Source organism: Zootoca vivipara, chromosome 4 (assembly GCF_965207765.1).
Source record: "Zootoca vivipara chromosome 4, rZooViv2.hap1.1, whole genome shotgun sequence".
Lineage (NCBI taxonomy): Eukaryota > Metazoa > Chordata > Lepidosauria > Squamata > Lacertidae > Zootoca > Zootoca vivipara.
The window spans coordinates 40,629,112-40,650,818 of record NC_142587.1 but is presented as its reverse complement, the minus strand read 5'-3'; the positions used below and the strand labels follow the sequence as shown (position 1 = coordinate 40,650,818).

Genomic DNA, 21,707 nt, shown 5'->3' with positions numbered 1-21,707 from the left:
ATTTTACAACATCGAGGAGTAACAAAATACGACTGCTGACAGTGTGTAGGTGACTCAGATAACTAGTAATCGGATAGAACGCCAGGACCTCCAGTTCAAACTCAGACTCTGCTGCTAAATTTCATAAGTCGTTAATGTCTAATTACTGCTCGTGGCTTGTTTGAAAAGTATCAGCAGCTTAATGCAACTTTCAAAATGCCAAAGAGTGCATTAAAAAAAACCACACCTTCCACAAAATCTTTTATTCTGGTACATGTAGCAAAAGCTGCTTAACCTTCGAGATGTAAGCCTTCATATTTCTTAAATGTCAAGTTAAAAATGCATTTTGAAAATGTTTGTGAAAAAGTATCCCCACCCTGTCTCTTACATGGTAAAGTTAAGGAATTTGTAAATTATATTTCTACTGTTTTGAAGGAAATGCAGGAAATGCAACATATAAACCTGAATGGGGTAACTGTTCCCCTGAAGGACCAGGTGCACAGCCTGGGAGTCATTTTGGACTTACAGCTGTCCATGGAGGCGCAGGTCTAGGCGCTTGGACTACTGCAATGTGCTCTACGTGGGGCTACCTTTGAAGGTGACTCGGAAACTACAATTAATCCAGAATGCGGCAGCTAGACTGGTGACTGGGAGCGGCCTCCGAGACCACATAACACCGGTCCTGAAAGACCTACATTGGCTCCCAGTACGTTTCCGAGCACAATTCAAAGTGTTGGTGCTGACCTTTAAAGCCCTAAATGGCCTTGGTCCAGTATACCTGAAGGAGTGTCTCCACCCCCATCGTTCTGCCCAGACACTGAGGTCCAGTGCCGAGGGCCTTCTGGCAGTTCCCTCACTGCGAGCAGCCAAGTTACAGGGAACCAGGTAGAGGGCCTTCTCGGTAGTGGCGCCCGCCCTGTGGAACGCCCTCCCACTAGATGTCCAAGCTAAAAACAACTACCTGACTTTTAGAAGACATATGAAGGTCAACAAGACTAAATACATTAAAATTAAAATTAAAAATTAAGAAGGGTTACACCCAAATAAGACTAATAGAATTAAGCACTTAACGGCAGACTTAATATTAGTTTCCAAAAGGGTACACATGTTAGTCTCCTGAAGCAAAAGCAACCAAGAGTCTTGTGGCACCTTAATACTAATATTTTGACATAAGCTTTTGTGGTCTACAGTGCATTTTGGGTACATTATCCTGCATTGGGGGGGGGTGAGGTCAGAAGGAAAGAAAATGCAGTAAAGTACAGCCATGGCAGTAACATTTTTAACAGTGGCCATTTACTCACACAAAAAGAAAACAACAATAACTGTTTACAACATAGACATTGTGGTATTGGGACGCCAATTAACACATTTGGTGTGATAAAAATCCATTGTTCTGATTCAGTCCGCAAGTGATAGCATTAAACCTCCTGGCATATTGTAAGTGAAGAGTTCACCGCCACCCACTCAGCAAGTGATATCCTTAAATCCACCATCAGTCTGTCTGCTGCATCTTAAGCTCTCTTTCTACCCTCCTTCTCACATTCTCTGCTCTATATATACCAACCTGTGTTGCTAACCATTAACTCAGTTTCAACAGAAAACCATTGGTCCATTTAGTCCAGTATTGTTGCATACACTCTCCAGAGTTTCAAACAGAGTTTCTTTTCAAACCCTACTTGGAATCTGGGACATGCAACTAAAAACACATACTAGAAAAGAAATGATCTGAAGTATTGCAGTGGTATTCAGCTAACATTTATTCAGAGTAGACCAACTGAAATACATGGACATAGGACTAAGTCCATTAATTTCAATGGGTATACTCTGAGTTAAGCCTAGTTGAATATCACAGTTTGTGAAATATAAATGCTACTGATATGTTTATTTAATAAACAATGTTGTTATTGTTTCCCACCACCACCACCACACACACACTTATTCCAAATTACTTCTATTTTTGGTTGACCAAGCAACTTGAAAATAAACTAGATCTCCTACTTTCATCATTCCCAACTGTAGAGTTATTGCCTAGAAAAGATTTGTTGTAGCTGTTTGGCTTGTCTGGCTTTCAATATCTGTAACTATGAAGTTTCACACTACAATGATTTGATAGGATGTGAACATAAAACAATAAAAGGAGTGACTTATTATCATTTCCCAGCTTGCTTTAACCATCACAGGCAGAACTATGGCCTCAGTGAAGACACTGTGTGGTATATTGTAGGGCTACATATTTTAGCTTACTGAAATATACAGCAATTTTGCAGTAGGATTATGACTCAGAAAATGGGTTGCAACTTCCATTAATTTGTTCCAACGACACAGCTGACAATGATCACTGTTTTGTCTCAAAGACAGACACTGCATATTTTGCCAAATAAATATAACTAGAGACATGGTTAAGACTTCCCTTTATGGATTAAATAAGGCTTGGAGTACTTACTCATCGTCCTCCATTTCAATTAAAAACACTTTATCCTCCAGAGATGTGATGCTTAACAACAGACTCATGTAAATAATGTGGGAGATTAAGCAGAACTCAAGAAATGTGCAAAGCAAGGGAAACTGTGCTATAGCTAAAGGCATACATTTTAAGAGCAGAAATGCAGCACTCAGAAAGTTAATATCCCTTTACCTCCTGTGGGAGCTCGATGTGTCAATGTGCAAGCCATTTATGTCTTGGACAATATATCCTGAAATAATAACTCCTTCGAGAACAAAATTTCAATTTTGAATCAAATCCCAATCAAACACCATTGCAGTCTGTTGGTTTGAGGGTTTTAAAAAAATCAAACATACAGCAGGCTTATTTTACCGTAAGACACTAGCTAGGTAATGCAAAGTAATTCCCAGAGGTGTCTATACTCTGTGCACACAAATACACAACAGAGCCCGTGACTGGCTGAATGTTCTGAGAATTGCTTCTTGCAATTTTTTTCAGCTTCTGAAGGAAAGAGACAAGAACCTATGCAGGACACAAAAACTTTGCTCTCGGAAAACAACCCCCCCCCCAAAAAAAATTCAGGTAGTCATACCCAAATGCCTTGATGCCTGTTCTTGTGCTTGAAATTGCTTTTCAAAATGGAAAGTTGAGATTCTTGTCCCCGATTCAAATTCTATTTTGGTGCAGTGCAATTATTATTATTTTATTTATTAAATTTCTATACCGCCCTTCCATCTGAGAATCACAGGGCAGTTTACAATATAAAAACACAAAAAATACGTAACATACCGTGTTTCCCCCTTTTTAAGACACCGTCTTACAACTTTTTTCCTCAAAAAAACGCACGGTGGCTTATTTTCAGGGGGTGTCTTTTTATTTTTATTAGTGCCGGTACAACTGGGTCCCACTGGCTCGGCATGCTCGGCGCTCTCTCCCGCGTGCATTTTCTGCCTCTTCTATTCTCTCTGTTTCCCCTCCTCCCCATCCTGAATCAAGGGCTCTCCTTCCGGTGGCGGTGTGTGTGCGCGCGGAGGTATAGAGGCTGCTCCCCGGGCTCTCTCACGCTGGCCGGGGAATGAGGAGGGAGGCAGGGACCTGTCCCGCTCTGAGACGCTCGTGAGGGAAGCGCGAGGGGGACGAGGCTTGGGCCTGCGCCTCTGGTGCGCGCAACCCCAACTGACGGACCGACGGGAAGGGAGGGGGGAAAGGGAAGGAGGGGGAGAGGAGCGGCATCAGCTCTCGGCGAGGAGGCCGGGGTGGCTGAATGACGAGCCGAAGAGGAACCTGCGCGGCACCTTTTCTCTGTTGGGGGGGGAGAGAGAGACGCGATCACAAACATACAGAGAGAGACAGACACGCGCACAGGGGGGGGAGAGAGAGAAAGACTCACGGGGAGAGAGAGACGCGCGCACACACAGAGAAAGAGACGGACACGCACACGCAGAGAGTGCGGCGCTGCTTCGCGCTTTGTCAGCACTGCAGCCGCCGCCGCTTCCGAGCGCCAACCCGACCTGGCAGGCTTCCTCCTCCTGCCACGGCCGGCATTGCAGGAGCTGGGTCCTGCTGGCTTGTGCCCTCGGTGTTCCGTGCGGCACTGCTGCATGCTTTATCGGCGCTGCAGCCGCCGCTTCCAGGCACCGACCCAACCCAGCAGGCTTTCTCCTCCTGTTGCGGCCAGCGTGCTGGGTCCTGCTAGCTGGCTGGGGCGCTAGGTGGTCTTGCTCCGCACGTCGCGGAAGTATGGCTTATTTTCGGGGTATGTCTTACATTTCTCAAACGATTAAAAACCCTGCCATGCCTTACTTTTTGACTACGTATTAAAAAAGGGGAAACACGGTAGTAACAAACAAAAACAATACCCCACAGATGAAAAAAGGCCATAGATTGTTTAATTAGCCAAAGGCCTGGAAGAGAAAAGGAATGTTTTTGTCTGGCGCCTAAAGATATGTTAATGAAGGTGACAGAGAAGTCTTCCTTGGCACCTGGGTATTTCACAAGCAGGGAACCACTGCAGATAAGGCCTGTTCTTGTGTGCATATGGCAAACATCATAACAAATACCAATGGATAACAATTTAAAAACAAGACTTACTGTTTTGATGCCTTCAGAAATGTATGTGTCGTTCATTATAAACTCGGGGTAACCCACTTTAGCCAAAACTGCTTTCGCCTTTGGAAAGAAATACAAACATCATGATGAGAAGGATACTCCATTATTACCTGAATGTGACCTTATTTGGCCACATGGCTGCCACTAGCTTCAGAATGCAGAGCCACTGGTTGCATCAATAAACTTTAGCATAATTTGTGGCAATCTACTGTTCAGAAGATACATTTTCATCCCATTTACACATAGCAACAACCCATTACGCTTGCCAAAACTATGTGCCACAAGCACAAGAGGTATCAGCAAAATGCACCACAACTAAGGTTCCTAAAAAGTCAAAGGTGGGGAATTTGTGGCTCTCCAGATATTTGGGGTGACAACTCCTATCATCCCTGGCCATGGGCACAATGGGAGACAGAGTACCACAGATACTCCACTCAACCTACTAGTAACAGGAGAGCTTTTGTAGCAAATACCCAGTGAGATCAAATGAATGAACCATAAATTTTAAAAGCAGATGCCCTTACCACACTTCCTCCATTATGGTGACTGACCTGAAAGGGAAGAACTTTCTGGTGTCCAATATGGTGGCAACATACAAGCAAATAAAGTCATCACCAAATGCTCCAAACGTGGGAGTGGTCTACAGTCTAGCAGGGTCATCCCAAAATATTTTATCACTTGAAGCAAAACAGAAAATGACCCATCTGCTGCTGCCCCAGAGAAAGCTCTGGCACACTGAAAGTGGTGAGAAGCAACAAAGAAACCAGAGAAGAGTGGCAGTGGCAGCCCTGTTCTTCCCAGGCCACAGGTGCCAAGCAAAGCAGGAGGTGAGTGGCATGCTCCTTGGGGGCATAGCTGCCAAGTTTTCCCTTTTCTCGTGAGGAAGCCTATTCAGCATAAGGGAATTTCCCTTAAAAAAAGGGAGAACTTGGCAGCTATGCTTGGGGGCCCAGAACTGCCACCACCACCCCAGCTGGTCTCAGGCTGCCACCTGAGGCAACTGCCTCACCTAGGTCAATGGATGGGGTGGCCCTGTTGCATAGCTATTATGTGTACACACAAATGGGAAAGATGTCAACCATGTTGTGCCAGGTGCACTTTCTCCTAAGGCTCCAAACCCCACCACACAAAGTGTATTATCACAGACCTGAATCATGGTGCTGAAGGAGACAGGGGGTGCGGAAATGGCTTCATGGACCAAATTGGATCCCCTGGCGGGGCCAGAGGGTGGGGGTAAGCATAAGCCAGGCTGAACAGGAGATCCTGTGGAATCTCATTGACCACTACAAACTTCAGTGATTAGTCATCTATATGTGGATATGTGGGAAGGAGGCTCAGAGGGAGGAAAATTTAGCACATCTTTTCTGAGTGTTTCCATTTTTATTGAAGAATGTGCAGCTAAGTGCCATAGTTTTCCTCCTCCCCTTATAACGGGGCGGTGGAAGGGGGAACATTCCAGAAACTTTATCATCTCGTTCTTGACAGTTCCTCAGCCCTTGGGTTTTTATTTCCCACCTGAAATTAAAATCTTCTACCTGTAACATCACAATTAATTGCAAGGAAGATAATTAAGATGTCACAAACAGAAGAATGCAGGTGGGGAATTAGCAACAGGAACAGATGAACTCTTAAGCAAGAAAGATCCCATTGTCATGCAAATATCCCCAGTGCCAGGAAAAAACAATGGAAGACAAATGCTGTGAAAAAGAAAATAGGAAATGAAGCAAATGATAATGAAAGAGAATATTTGCACTTGGTTTTCCATGAGGAGCAGGAGGGCCTTAGGAACATTTGTAAATGGTGGGGAGGAAAGCAGAAATGCAACTATCCATTTTGATCACCCTACCCTACTGTTGTTCAGCAATGGCTGAAGCTGTGCAATGACTTTTCGGCTGACATATTTGAGGGATCTGAGTGTTTTTTCTTCCTATTTTCAGCTCAAGAAGGCAAGAGGGAAACATCTTATTTACATTTCCACTGAGTTGGCTGCTTAAATGAGCTAGGTAAGTCACAAATGTCTTGCATGTATTCAAAAGTAATCATTTTAATCACTTAATTAAGCAGCCTTTGTGTTGCATCCACACAAATATGCCAGCTAACATTTTTCATTAAACCAGCGCAAGGAACAAAATGGTTTAGAATAGCTTATGAACTGCTGCCTTTCCAAAAACTATCCATTTTGCAACTGAATTAATTATTCAGTAGGTTTTTTGTTTTTTAAGAACCTATGGCGATTAGCTGGTCCAGCATAGTGGATGATTTATGAGTGCGCCACTCACTGCAAAATGTTGATCAAACCCCAAAGCACTTGGTATTTCAACACGGAAGGACGCTGCACAACTTCCTTTGAATTTTGATACTTTAATTTAAAAAAAATCAGTCAATTGTCTCCAATAGAAAATATTATTTATTTGCTAAACTGAACATCATGTATACAGATCCAATTCCTGACCTCTCCATGACAGGCTGGTAAATTATTCTTGCCTCAAACCAGGAAAGCTTTTGCCAGACAATGTATTCCAGGAGTGGGGAGCCTACTCTTGAGGTTATTCAAGGGCTACTCTTGCCCTGCCAGGGGATCCAATTTGGCCCATGAAGCCATTTCTCCAACACCATGCCCACCTGTCAATCAGCTGACATCACTCCAATGGTCCTCTACCTCAGTAGGCCAACATTGACAGGTGGGCAGATCCGCCTACTTATCATTAGGTCACATGACTGACATGTGGCCAGTCTCTCACACCTCTCAAATATCTGGGCAAAAACGTTCCCTATCCCTGGAGCAGACAATGCTGAGCTAGATGGGTCATTGACCTGACTCAATATAAGGCAGCTTCCTATGTTTTAGGTGATTGCATTTGTATTGATTTAATTTGTGAGCCATCCAGAAGGCCTAGTCAACTGCACAGTGTTTAAATGCTAAAAAGAAAAAGAAAAACTCTGAAAGATAATGTTTGAACAAAATTAAGCAGACTGCCTGGCAGGGCCATCTTAACTGCCCCTGGCACCGTGGTGCGCCGGATCCCTCCGGCGCCCTCCCGCCCCGTTTCCCAGTGCAGTGGGCGGGTGGGCGCAGTGCGGTTGCCGTGGGCGCAGCTGCGTGGCGGGCCGGCCGGCCAGCGGGTGGCCGCAGCTCGCGGCGCCCTCCTGGCGGGCCGGCGACGTGGTGCCCTGCGCCACCCAGCCTGGCCGTAGGGCCGGCCCTGCTGCCTGGTCAGAATGACAGGACATCCAAAGCCTTGGGAGAAGTATTATAATCTTTAGTCACAGCACTTAGGGTAGTGATTAAAATCAAAATGAAAAGGGAGGAATTTATATACTGTACAATATAAATTAGGAGTCGCCAACCTTTTTAGACCAATGGGTTCCTTTGGGTTATTCAGCGAGCATCATGGGCTCTGTTCCTTTGTCTCTCCCATATCAGATCCACCCCACCCCCCTCACCCCTGACAACCAGAAAGAGGAAAGCTGTGTGCTCACTTTCCCAAAGAATCTGGGTGAAAGCCTTGAAATCTGATCCCTGTAAAATACATTGTGAGAAGTGGCAACTAAGAGTACAAAGTGGAAATGGGAAAGAGCACCCCTCTTCCAATTTCATTCTTCAGCTCTATGTACTTATAGAATCACAGAACGGTAGAGTTGGAAGTGACCCTGAGGGTCATCTGGTCCAAAGCCCTGCAATGCAAGGAATCTCATCTAAAGCATCCATGACCAAAGGTGGGCAGTCAACCTCTGCTAAAAAAAAAAAACCCAATGAAGGAGAATCCACCACCTTCCAGGGAGGGAAAAGGAAGAAAAGGGTAACCAACCTCATCACCAAAGGGACACTGAGTGGATGCCAGAGGAAAATCTCAATGGCAGCACTGGATATGTCATTGAATATATCTGCTTTCAAGGAAGATATGGGCCTACCAAGAATTGATCCATCTCTGGCTTGGTACCCCAATGTGTAATTCATAAAGGGATACATATATCCCTTCCACATTGTGATTTTGGTCATGGGAAGGATTGTAAAATATTTGTCTTAACTGAAGATGCAATATGGAAAGCAGCCATTAAACAGGCTACCTCAATATATATTGGGGAAATAACGGCTTATGAATCTAAGCAGAATCCTTTAAAACCTTTCTCTAGCCAAAGAAGGCTGATCACCGAAGAATGGATGCTTTTGAATTATGGTGCTGGGGGAGACTCTTGAGGGTCCCATGGACTGCAAGAAGATCAAACCTATCCATTCTGAAGGAAATCAGCCCTGAGTGCTCACTGGAAGCACTCAGATCCTGGAAGGACAGATCCTGAAGCTGAGGCTCCAATACTTTGGCCACCTCATGAGAAGACTCCCTGGAAAAGACCCTGATGTTGGGAAAGATAGAGGGGAGAAGGGGACGACAGAGGATGAGATCGTTGGACAGTGTTCTCAAAGCTACCAACATGAGTCTGACCAAACTGCGGGAGGCAGTGGAAGACAGGAGTGCCTGGTGTGCTCTGGTCCATGGGGTCACAAAGAGTCGGACAGGACTAAACGACTAAACAACAACAACAACAACAGCCAAAGACCACCTTATCACCATTTACATCACACAGGAGAGAACAGTTTTGACAACAGCACCCAGACTAATTTCACTCATGGTAGTATAAGATAGCATCTTAACTCATTATTGACACAAGAGATAAGGCACAAGACTTTCCACAAGGTATTAATTTCTCCTGGATTTCTCATTTCTTCGCATCACCTTTTCTGCACTGTGCTGCTAATATTTAACTTCTATCATCCATCAAGAAAAAGAATATTGGAAGCCCCCTAAGAGGAAATTGTTCTTTTTGACCATTATTTTAAACATTTCATACCTTCCCTTAAATATGTCAAAATTCCGGAATTATAAAAGACAAAATCCCAGAAATTATTGGTTAGTTCAGGATGAGGATTGTTTGTGATGTATACTGGGGTAGGGTTAGAGACCCCTCCCATAGATCGCCACTTCCCCAGTCTTTTTTTTAAAAAAAGTGCCCCACATGCCTACTAATTACTGCAACAAAAAATCTCATTGGGCAAATCCTAATTGCAGATCCCACATGTAATATCTAAATTTGGTCTCCGGGATCAGCAACTGGGCATTGTATGCTGTCACATCCAGGCTTGTTGAAACTATTCCTGTACTAAAAAAGATCCCTGCACTAGCAATAAATTAGAGTTATGTTCAAAGCAGAATTTTTTAAAAGGCATTTATCTCAACTCTCGCTGTACAACATTGCATTTTATTATGACCATTTAAGAGGGCGCATATAGATCACTATGCATTGACAACCTGAACCTATTACAACAACACTTTTTTACAATAATCACAAATAATATAATGTGATGTATGCATACATAATTGTCTCTCTTTTTATGGGCAATTTTTAAATTCTAAAATAAATAAATTTACTGGGGAAATGCGCATAAAATCTAGTTTGAAGCAAGATTCTTTCATTGCTCTGTAATGGGCCCTTTAATTGCAACAATGAATTGACTCTTTATGTACGTGTCTGTCTGTGTTTTCATTTTTCATGGAAAGTAGGCTATCTGAACACCATCTGCTAAAACTGTTGCATGCATATGGCTGGTACTCTATTTGTTCCAAACACTGGGAGGAATGTGATAGGAGATTGGAAACCTTGTTCAATCTATCTTGCACAGAATGCAGAGTTCAAACTAAATAGCACCCATGTGAGTGGATGTTTTAAGATACTGCATCTGGAAATGTCTGCTATAGAAGGTCTTAAGAGAGAAATAGCCAGAGCTGTTAAACATATTAATACGTAGCTGGCAAAATAAAATAAAAATCTGTCCTGGTGTTAAGTACTGAGTCATCATCTGTATTATACTCAGTTGAGATGTCTGTTATATATGCTGAGCGTATAAGAGAATCACATTGGTATTGTTGGTTCTTATTTTTAAAAAATTTGTGAAGACATTTTATGTATTGGGGTGTTTTATTTATCTTTTACTCTGGATAGCAAAAAAGTGGGGCGGGGGACAAATGAATCAATAATACAATTATTGGGCACATATCTTGGGCCCAGTCTTATTCAACATCTTTATCAATGACTTGGATGATGGGCTTGAGGGCATCCTGAGCAAGTTTGCAGATGTCACCAAATTAGGAGGGGTGGCTACCGGTAATACCCCAGAGGACAGAATTACACTTCAAAATGACCTTAATAGATTAGACAACTGGGCCAAAGCAAACAAATACAGGATGGGAGATACCTGGCTTGAGAGCAGTACATGTGAAAAGGATCTAGGAGTCCTGGTAGACCACAAACTTGACATGAGTCAACAGTGTGATGCAGCAGCTAAAAAAGCCAATGCAATTCTGGGCTGCATCAATAGGAGTATAGCGTCTAGATCAAGGGAAGTAATAGTACCACTGTATTTTGCTCTGGTCAGACCTCACCTGGAGTACTGTGTCCAGTTCTGGGCACCACAGTTCAAGAAGGATACTGACAAGCTGGAACGTGTTCAGAGGAGGACAACCAAAATGGTCAAAGGTCTGGAAACAATGCCTTATGAGGAACGGCTTAGGGAGCTGGGTATGTTTAGCCTGGAGAAGAGAAGGTTAAGGGGTGATATGATAGCCATGTTCAAATATATTAAAGGATGCCATATAGAGGAGGGTGAAAGGTTGTTTTCTGCTGCTCCAGAGAAGCGGACACGGAGCAATGGATTCAAACTACAAGAAAGAAGATTCCACCTAAACATGAAGAAGAACTTCCTGACAGTAAGAGCTGTTTGACAGTGGAATTTGCTGCCAAGAAGTGTGGTGGAGTCTCCTTCTTTGGAGGTCTTTAAGCAGAGGCTTGGCAGCCATATGTCAAGAATGCTTTGATGGTGTTTCCTGCTTGGCAGGGGGTTGGACTGGATGGCCCTCGTGGTCTCTTCCAACTCTATGATTCTATGATTCTATGATATATTTTATACTCAAATAAAACAATAACATATTTCATTACCTGAACTAATACAATGCAAAGTGACTGGGTTTGAGGTCTTGTAAACTCTTAAGTCAAAGGTGGAGGATAAAAAACAATAATTTCCCTCTTGATCCAGAATGATATTTTAGTGCAAGAGCTTCATCCCCCAAAAGCTGAAGGGAGTTCACATTACAAAATGCAGCCATTAAATTTCCTGTTTAATGAGCTGTTGCTTTTATCTCAGTTATCTGGATTCCCTCCTCACTGTTCATTGCGATTTAAAGAAATGCACAATTAAACCAAAATCAAATGTTGCTATGTAGATTGGCAAGATTTTTGTACACGTGTAACACTGACCCGCATGAGGTTAAGAGGCTTCCCCAAAGTTACAGGATGTATCAAAAGTTGGACAGATCTTTAACAGGTATTGTAGGCATGTATGGTGCTGGAGTAGCTCGTGGCTGGGGAGACAGGAAAACAGGAGGGCCAGACATCATTGCCAGTGAACCCTACCTGGGGCTTGGACCTCAGCAGCTGCCCAGGTCCAGACAGCAGCCCCAGTAGGTCACATGCAGATCTTTAAAGAATTATGAGAATGGCTGCTTAACTATTGTTGTGCATTGTTGCATTCCAGTTGACTAAAGAGCTCCTTCCGTGTGCACATACTTGCACTGTCCTTGTCCACCTCTCTTCCTTTTCCATGTCAAATATGAGAGTGGCCAAAAGCGTTCTGCTCTCACGCAATTGTGTTAGCCTTATGGAGTTATGCTGGGCTCTGGAAATAAAATGACAGCTTTGGGCCCAGGGTTAAATACAATTTCCTTTCCCTTCACCGGTTCTCCCGCAATCTGTCTGAGCAGCGCTCAGGTTATTAATGGAACTGACATTCCTGTACAACTGACTGAGCATTGGCAGCAGCCAGGTAACAAGCCAGAAACGTGACGGCAACAAATCATCTAACACCAAAAGATAAGAGATAACGAAATGTGTTTTGGCGATTAGTTTTCAGATCATGCCAGGGAAGAGGAATGTGTTTCACCTGGTTATCCTAGATCCAGATTTTGTTCAGGAAATGTCATACAACTGCTTGGAAGCCTATTCTAGCATTAAGCAATATATAAATTAAATAATAATACAAATTATGGTTGCGTCTTTTCACAAACAGATGGCCCTCCAAAAAGTGCCATCAGACCACTCATAAGCTTCCCATGTCTGCAACTTCTTTGACCTATAGCTCCCTATATATCTGATCCATCCCATTCAGATGAATTCATCTGTCCATGCAAGCCTTCCAGGATACTCATAGGGCAGACACGGAGGCCCTGTGATCCTCCAGATGTTACTAAACTATCACTGATTTATTTAATGTATTTATAACCTTTTCCCCCAAAGTTGGGATTCAAGGCAGCTGCTGCTGCTGCTGCTGCTTCTGCTTCAACATCTCATAGAATTTAAAAAATGGCAGCAGCCCAGATTTTTGTTTTAGTTAAAAAGCAGGGGTGCCCATATGAAGATGAGATGGCAATGAAGGGAGATCTTAAGATTCAGTTAGTTTGAATCCAGTTTTGTGATCATTCAGCCTGTCTCCATCTCTTCCACCGAGGTAAGCGGTCCTTCTGCCCTGTTACATCTGCTTTCAGTCCAGTCAGAGCATGAACACTGGGAAAATTCACGAAACTCTCTGAGTCCCCATTCCAAGACAGCACAGTTGTCTTCTGTGCCTGATTAGGAACTAAAGTTTGCTAAGGGTGTTGGGAATTGAAGCTACAGCTCACAAGAATCTCTGGGGTTGCTTTAATGGTATGACATGCACACAGCTAGTGGGTAGGCCAGCCTTTTACACAGCATGCGAGTCGCTCCCGCCTGCATTGGTCACTTTCCACCAACATTTTCAGAAACATTTATGACTGCGGAGGAATCAAGTGGTAAAATTCATTTATTGTGCCTAGGCAGCAGAAATGCACAATCATCGGCTTCTCGCAAAGATTATCTGCCACCCAATAATGGGTGGGTGTTTCTTTGGTTTTTGTGGGGGTTTTGCTTTCGTTTTGTAAGAAACAGCAGTAAATTAGCATTTTTAGGAGGACCCGTGTTAGCACTACATTAACATAGTCTCAAACCCGGGTTATCTCCACCTCTTTTCTCTACAGAACACATATTATGGAGCACAAAATTCAGGATAGTTTCACAGATAGAGCAACTTGTTATCTATGTGTCTCATGTGAGGGAAAACACAATTCTGAAAATTGTGTTTTCCACATTCAGCATCTTTTCTATGAGGCTACAGGGTGACTCAGAGCTGGGCCAGGATGAGAATTATTGACTAAATACATCCACGGCCAGCTAACATAATGAGCTACAGAGCATGTCAGGCACACAATGGGATAAACACCCAAAGGACAAGGAGGCAGCAAAGTAATGGCGTTTAAGTGGTAAATCAAGAAACATGATAAAATTGGAGTCTATATCTTTTGGTACAGTGGCATTAAAAAAACACACACTTTTGAGCTACCATTGCACAGTTTGTGCTAAGACCCAACAGAAAGTGGAAGAATAAAATGCACATAATTGGCTTCTATAGGAAAATATCCTTTTAGGTCTTGGGAATCAGCTGTGAAGTGCATCACACACAAAAGAGGAACAGAAGTTGTGATGATGCTGAAGGAGGGGGGGGGAGATTGGAGCATGTTGCCAGCCTCATATTTTTGCTCTCCAGAATAGTCATTTAATATGCTGCTCTGCAGTGATAGCAGGGACACCTCCTCGTTCTCATGCAGACACAAGCACACACCCACTGGTACATAATCTCTTGCTCAGTGTCAAGGGGACTGGAAACAAGAATTTTGTAGGGACATATTTGGAATTATTCTTGCTCAATAGCCCTTTTCGGGCATTCTGCCCCCCCCCATCACTGTCTCTATCACTCTCTGGAGGCCGAAGGGTGACATTAGGATTCAGGCTCATGCAAGGGGGCGGCACAAGTAGAAACAGATTCCCAGGTTCATACCATCACCCTTCAACTCACAGAGGATAACCAGCACTTTTATTCCCATTGGCAGGGCAGAGGAGTGGGGGAACAAGGGACATATATTCTGGAATGAAGAGGGTTAATTTCAATTAATATCCTAGGTTTGTTAATGAAGAGAAAATCTTGCACAGAATAAAAGGTGTTAAAATGTGCACAACTTATTGGGGGGGCAAATAAGAATCATTCTTAAAAGGTTAAAAATGTTTTTAATGAGGTGACATACTTTGAGGAGAGTCTGATGTGTATAAAACTACCTGGGAAAGTCTCCTCTGCTCTTTGTGCCATATGTTTATAATGCTGTTAGCATGGAATGTGAATTAAAAGTATATCATTGGCTATGTAACTTTTGCATTTGTGTTGTAGACTCATTTGAGCCAAGGCTGATTCAAGCCTCGTGGGAAAGTAGCCTTAAATGGAAAGGAGTAATATGGGTTGTTAATTTAAAACCTTCCTTAAATTAATGTAAAATTGGGAAGGAGCATAGTGGTGACCACTGGTTATTGAGCTGTCTACAGTCTCTATGGAAGCACCTTGAGCTCCATCCAGAGAATTGTGCATGAACTGCGCTCTGACTCAAAAAAAATAGAGAAGAATACAAGAGCATTTGGAATCTGTTTAACTGGATCAAATTGTGCGTAGAAATACTGTATACGCTAACTGTGTACTGTGTAACTGTGTACTGTACTAAATATCTGCTATTCCTTTAAGCAACCTTCAGCAGTACCAAGTCAATCAAAGTCCTATGCTGTAGATTTCATTATTTCTTTTCAACAAATGAGAGGGGATCACAGGAACCACCTTGGCTTTATTTAACATAGGGAGGGTCAGATCAGGCTGTTTATATGATCCATGCCATTTCTTCATGGTCCTCACTCATAAGTCTATTTTGTCTCATTTGCACATTAATCTGTGGTTCAGAAAATTAACCCATGATAAAATTTGCATTTAAATGCTATTCTGTTTTCCCTCAATGCACTCATTCTATTTTTTTTTTAAAAAAGTATGTTGATATGCTTTTTGTACCCAGAACAGGAACATTTGGGGTGTGAAAAAACCAACACAGAAGTAAGTTCCAACATTCACATTAGTCCTGGGAGTGCAGATTAAGTCCATTCATAATGGAATTCCCAAAGATCAAAGCTCTTTACAGACACTCTCCTTTTCTGCAATGGCTATAGTCTGAGGGGGAAACTCAATCACTGGTTCCACCCTTGCCACCACATGCATGCTGGTCTTGCTCACAAAGACCCACCCTTTGAGAGAGTATGTTAAAAGTGAGGAGCCTGTTGTACACATGGCCCTTCCACAGGTGATTTAGAATTCCATGCAATCTTTGCCCGCAACCCCAGAGAGCTACTACCGTTTTACTGTTGTTGGTATCTGTCCGTCTCGGAAGACAATAGAGGGGATGAAGTCAAACTGTTAGAAGGTTGCAGCACCTGCTGTGGCTGTGGAGACTGATACGGGAGAGACATGTTTTGTTGCAGCCTGGGGCAGATGAAGGCTGGTGCAGTTGTACCACGGCCTTTCTTTACCATTCAGTGTAAACAATACTGAGCTAGATGGACCAGTGGTCTGGCACAGTATATGACAGCTTCTTCTGCTCCTATGAATGTTAGGTCCTTTCTCTCCCCACCCACATGGGGCACCAGAAGAAGATCAAATTATTCAAACATACCCAACGAAAACATACAAAACATTCATGGGTGTGCTAGGAGTTGGCTTGGCTGGCCCTCACCAATGGCCCAGAGGGAAGCTCAAAAAATGCCAAGAAAGCCCAATGGTGATGGCGATAGCTGGAGATCCCCAATGCAAGAAGAGCCTTTCAAGTGACAATCCTGCTGAGGGTCCCTCTTGAAACTGTAGCTACCCCTGCTGAGGAAGTTTACAGGCTTGACTCGGAGCGGCAGTTGACATGCGCAGCAATAAGGCATCAGTAAGGAAATTGAGTTTCATTTAATGTTATTGCCTTATAACAGGCCATCTGGCAGCCAGATATAATGAGGCCTTCTATAAAGTTTTAAACGACTCTCATAATAAGATCAACCTATTCCTTAAAAAACTGCAGCATTTCCTACTTTCCTCACAGTAACATTTCCCAGTATGTGACAGCTCCATAAAGACCTATCAACCCAATCCACATTACAGCAACAAATATGCAGAGTTACTTGCTACTTGAGGGAGCCAAGTCATGTGGCAAGCGCTTTTAAATGTTACCCCCGAGGAGCAGGAGAGCTCACCAGAGGGAGCCCATGTTCAGTGGCATTACAAAGGCAAAGGTCGCAATGAGTTCAGCTCTTAAAGAACATTCTGACACAGACATCCCTCACTGCTGAAATTTTCACCCGACAGGTATGTCATTCAGTCACCATCCTTGCACCAAACATTTCACCAAAAAGTTATTATCAGGCACTGCTGCTTTTTATAGCTTTGTGTGCACCTTGATTTGTGGATACACAACAATTCGAGTATGTCAGGAAGGAGAAGGCAAGAGATTATGAAAGACAGCTGAGAGCTGCATTCTTTGTCTTCAACCCAAACAAAATCTTGCACTTCATGCATTTCCCATGTTTATGAGGTCCAAGCCTGACATTTCCTTTAAGCAAGGTTGCAATCCACATCCAGCTGGTGTCCCTGGCACGGTTCTCATCTTTGAATATGAATATGACCAACTGCTATTGTAAAACATACCATGTTACTGAAGGTTTTTTTTCAGAATGTGTAGGATGTTTCAATTCTCTCATTTTTGAATTGATTCTTGAAAGCAATGCACTATTTAAATCTCAAGGTTTTGGACTTTTGTTTTTGAATGGGGGGAAGAGACAATCAAATTCTGACTCTTTTCATCTGAGCACAGCATGGAAAATGACTCAGCTGCAGCTTGCACACAAGACCCCTTTACAGAGGGCATTTGCCAATAAGATGCTACCCAATCACTTCGACAAATAAGGCGAAGAGGCCATTTCTTCCCCTCTGCCTCTGTGTCATTCTATGTGCCACTTGGCATTTGGATGAGCTTCTCCCCTGAGAGTTTAAAATGGAGGATTGCAACAGAATGGTTCCAAGAATGCTTGAGCACCTGTGAGCAAGCCACGTTCCTTTGGTTTTCTACTATCACACAAAGCTTTGGAAATATTGTGACTCAGAGCTAATTTAAGCATGTGAGAGATAGCACATTGTAAGAGTTGCTTCTGGGTTGCAGCTGGAAAATCACATACTCGAATGCCACTTCCTCATATAAAAGCTAATCCCTTTCACCCCTGACAAGCCAGCTCTCCATTTGTTCCTACAACAAGCAAAAGGAGAAACACGAGTTGCAGCCCAAGTCTATACATCTTTCCATAAGCAATTCCCATGGAATTCATGGGGCTTTCTTCCCAGGTAAGCAGATATAGGATTGCAGCAGGGGTGGGAAATGGCAGGTCCAAATGCTCTCTCTATCTGGCCCTTGGGACTCTCTCCAGGCCAAACCCTCAAGTCATCCCACAAGCCTTCCTCACAATTTCCTCCCCCCCCCCCCCCGCCCGAATGTGTCCTTGAGATCAGAAAATGGCTCTTGCATGCCTGGACACGAGATTAAGGGGGGTGTACGAAGGTAAAATTTACATACATTCCTCCAACTTCTTGCATGTGGCCACAGGTGGTTACTCAGAAGGAAAAGATTGAAAAGTTTCCCTGCCCTTGAATTACAGCATAACTTGCCTTCTCTGCTTTCTGCTTTCCTACCTCTACAGTAATATGTGAATGAGTAAGATCCACAAATCCTCTTGTTTACTTTTGAACAAAAGTAATGAAAAGAAGAAGAAACATATCCTATTTTTCTCTTCATATATAACAAAATGAACCAGTCGTGCACTGGAAAAAAAGGTCACAATCCCATTCAGCATGCCCCATCCCCACAAACCAGAAGTTGACCAGTGAAAAGTTTGGCAGCGTAACAATGTCTTGAAGAAAGACTGAATCACCACAAGAGAGAAAGCCAAGAGAAGTTCTCACCGGGTGTACTGTTTATATATTTTCATGCAATCCTATCATGTTTATTTGGTTATTAAGTCCCATTGAATTCACTGGGAAATCACTGGGAACTGAATCCGCTGAGACTTATTTCTGAGTGGACATGTACACAGGATTGTGCCGCAAATTTTTACGTTCCATCACAATATGATTTCTGACTGAAAATAGACTGTGGGCCTCATAATGAATACTATTTTGGGGTGGCATCTCCCCTTGTGGAGACGAATCTCCTAAATATAAGGGCAACTTCTAAATATCAGAATCTAGAAGATGCTATGTATTATCCTTTAACTGAATGCAGTCATTATAGCTATATTCCAGAATGGTCACTGAATAACCTGTATTCAACGCATCAGTACTGAAAATGTGAACCCCAATGAAATATCAGAAGTGCAACCCCTGAAAAAAAAAGTCCATCAAAACATGTTTAGCACATTTTAGATACATCTTCCCCATGTCCCCATGTATTAACAACTTGTAAGCCTTCAGGATCACAGAAGGGCAATTCAGTGATTTCAATCTCAGTTCCAGGACTTGAATAATGCAGTAGGAGAACTAGCTGATTTTCTGGCAATAACATCTTTCCCACATAATTCATTAGCTTGTTTATGTGTAAGACCAAGAGTCTAAAAACCACTGAAGCAAGTAACAACAAAGATTAAACAAGAGACTTGAGAAAGTTAACGGGGTACAGAGAAATTTACAGCAAATATACACACGTACAACATATTTTCAAACAGATTGCTGATGGATAATCCCATTCATCAAAAAACTGAATGTATTTAAATGCCTTTACCTTTTCAATCGCTTTTCTCTTTGTTCCCAAATCCATCCAGGTGTTTTCATTCTCCAGCATGTCCATAAAGGCCCAGCGAATCCCTTCAGTCAATTCTGCCATCTGCAACAAACATTACCATAATAACTTAAGAAATGTGAAATGCTCTGAAGACTTTCTGTCCAATTCAGTGAAGGAGCTCTGCATGCAGAAGCAGCCTTGTCTGTGTGAGTGTGTAGCCAAAACAGATGTACACATCTGGATTTGCATTCACATCTGCAAATCAAAATGCTCATCTACAGTGCTCATCTGGTCCCCAGCTAAATGTCACTAATTGTACTAAATTAGTGTGGGATTGGTGCCTATGAAAGTACGAACATTAGAATCCATAACAAAGTTTCCCTTCCATTTATTTTCTACCCTTTAACTCTCAAGACTACTCTTCAGGTATTTAAGAACTGGAAGAACATGGTTATGAAAATATTATTTAAAAGGTTACGTTTTCTGCAGCATACATGCACCATCATAAGAATGTAAGATGAGTCTGCTGGATCAGGCCAAAGGCCCATTAGGCCCACACTCTGTTCTCACAGCAGCTGAGGGAAACCAGCAACCAAGATTTGAGCACAGGAGCACTCTCCCCTCCTGTGGTTTCCAGGAACTGATATTCAGAAGCAATTCAGGAAAGATGAGAAATCTGTCCATAGGTCAAATTAGCCAGGATGGCTGAAGTGGAGCCTTCATGTTCCAAGGCAGCATAGCAAATGCCATCCCGTTGTTTTCCTCATCCATTCCGGATTTACCATTTCCACATTCTGATGTGCATGTTTTTTACTCATTGGACTTTCCACAAGGATAAATCCAGATTCAATGGGAAAATATCGTGGGGTGGCATTTTGATAAGGACAGTGCCATGCGGAATCTGGGCAAAGCTTCCAGACATGAATGGCACCAATTCCAAAACAAAATGCTGTGTGGAAGTACCAGTAATGTCAGGTGAATCACCTCCCTGATTGAAAGTTTGGAGATTGACCTAAGTGGGGGGAAATAATGTCCTTATCTAAACAACCGAAGGGGATTGTAGCATCTCATTTTCATGATTCATTACTACCCTTTAAATATCACATCATTTTTATACAATATGGAAGCCAGTACAACCCCAGCATTAAATATGACCAAGCATTCAACAGTCGGGAGTAAACTGCATCCCAGGGAATAAGGTAACTTGGAGATATTGATGGCAGAGCACTGTTTCAATTAACTTAGTGCACTAATGAGGTGAACTCCCTGTACTTGGAGGTTGGCAGTTCATATTCTAGCTCTACAATTGGACCCTGGTGTATATTCTGGTTTTTATGCACCAGCTGTAGCAGTAGGGGTGGGAGGAGAAATCTATTCATACCATCAGAGTTGTTATCAAAATTGTTCAGGCGTAGCCATACGAAATGCTGCCTAGACTGTAGGTCAAAAACAGTGCTATATTTAGACACAAATAATATCTCTATGATAAAAGGAGGGAGACAAGAAAACATCCAGGGCATGAGCTCATCAGTGACTAAATACAAAAATACCATGCTTCCCATAATTCATTATTTATTCAGCATGGACCTTCTACAGACTAAGAGGGGGGATGGTTTGGTGTCATCTAGATAGCTGAAACACAGGGAAAGGAAAGGCAGATTGAAGAAAATAGAAGATGCCATATTTTTAAAAAGAGAGATCAACTTGCCATCTAGTCTATAACCCAGTCCCCATCCATCCTCAAGAATACGCCCCAATGATTTCAGTGAGATTTATTCAAGTAAATGTTCACAGGACAGCATTCTACAATTCTGTGCATACTTATGTAAGATCACGGCATTTCTTAGTTACTAAAATGTCTCATTTGTCATTTGATCTTTCCAGCTATTCTGGGGGGGAACAGGATAGTAACAAATAGCCCTAAAGACAACCTATGAAATACTATGCAATGATTAAAGTTGCAGGGCAGAAGGGGCCACAGTTCAGTAACAAAGCACCTACTTGTGCGCGCACATGCATATTCATGCATTTATCTTTTGAAGCTGTCTCAGGAACATCAGGCCACAAATCTTATACATATTCCCAAGTTCAGTCCTTGGCCTCTCCTGCTACAAGCATCTCAGACAGCAATGACCACTGCCAGATCCAATGACCAAATACTGAACTAAATGAACTGACGACTAAGCGTCAGTCCTCCTGACCATTAGAGTCGGTCCAAGGCATTTTACAGCCTGAGGCAAAAATGACAAAAATAGGAAGGGCTGTAGTTCAGCGACTGCATATTCTTTGCATGCAAAGGGTCCCAAGTTCAATCTCTGGCACCTCCAGATAGAGATGGGAAAGACTCCCTTGTCTGAAACCCTACAGGGCAGCTGCCAGACAATTGA

The 21,707-nt window shown here is 42.8% G+C and overlaps 1 protein-coding gene across 7 annotated transcripts in view; it reads right to left on the bottom strand.

Moving 5' to 3' along the window:
• The window catches only part of PHEX (phosphate regulating endopeptidase X-linked), a 101,723-nt gene that overhangs the window by 31,616 nt on the left and 48,400 nt on the right, over positions 1 to 21,707 (bottom strand). For all 7 annotated transcript variants that reach the window (XM_035116147.3, XM_035116149.3, XM_088668701.1 and 4 more), the window contains 2 exons: positions 19,321 to 19,422; positions 4,514 to 4,591 (listed from right to left, as the gene is read on the bottom strand). In XM_035116147.3, the coding sequence (XP_034972038.1) occupies positions 4,514 to 4,591; positions 19,321 to 19,422 (180 nt within the window). The remainder of the gene's footprint in view (positions 1 to 4,513; positions 4,592 to 19,320; positions 19,423 to 21,707) is intronic.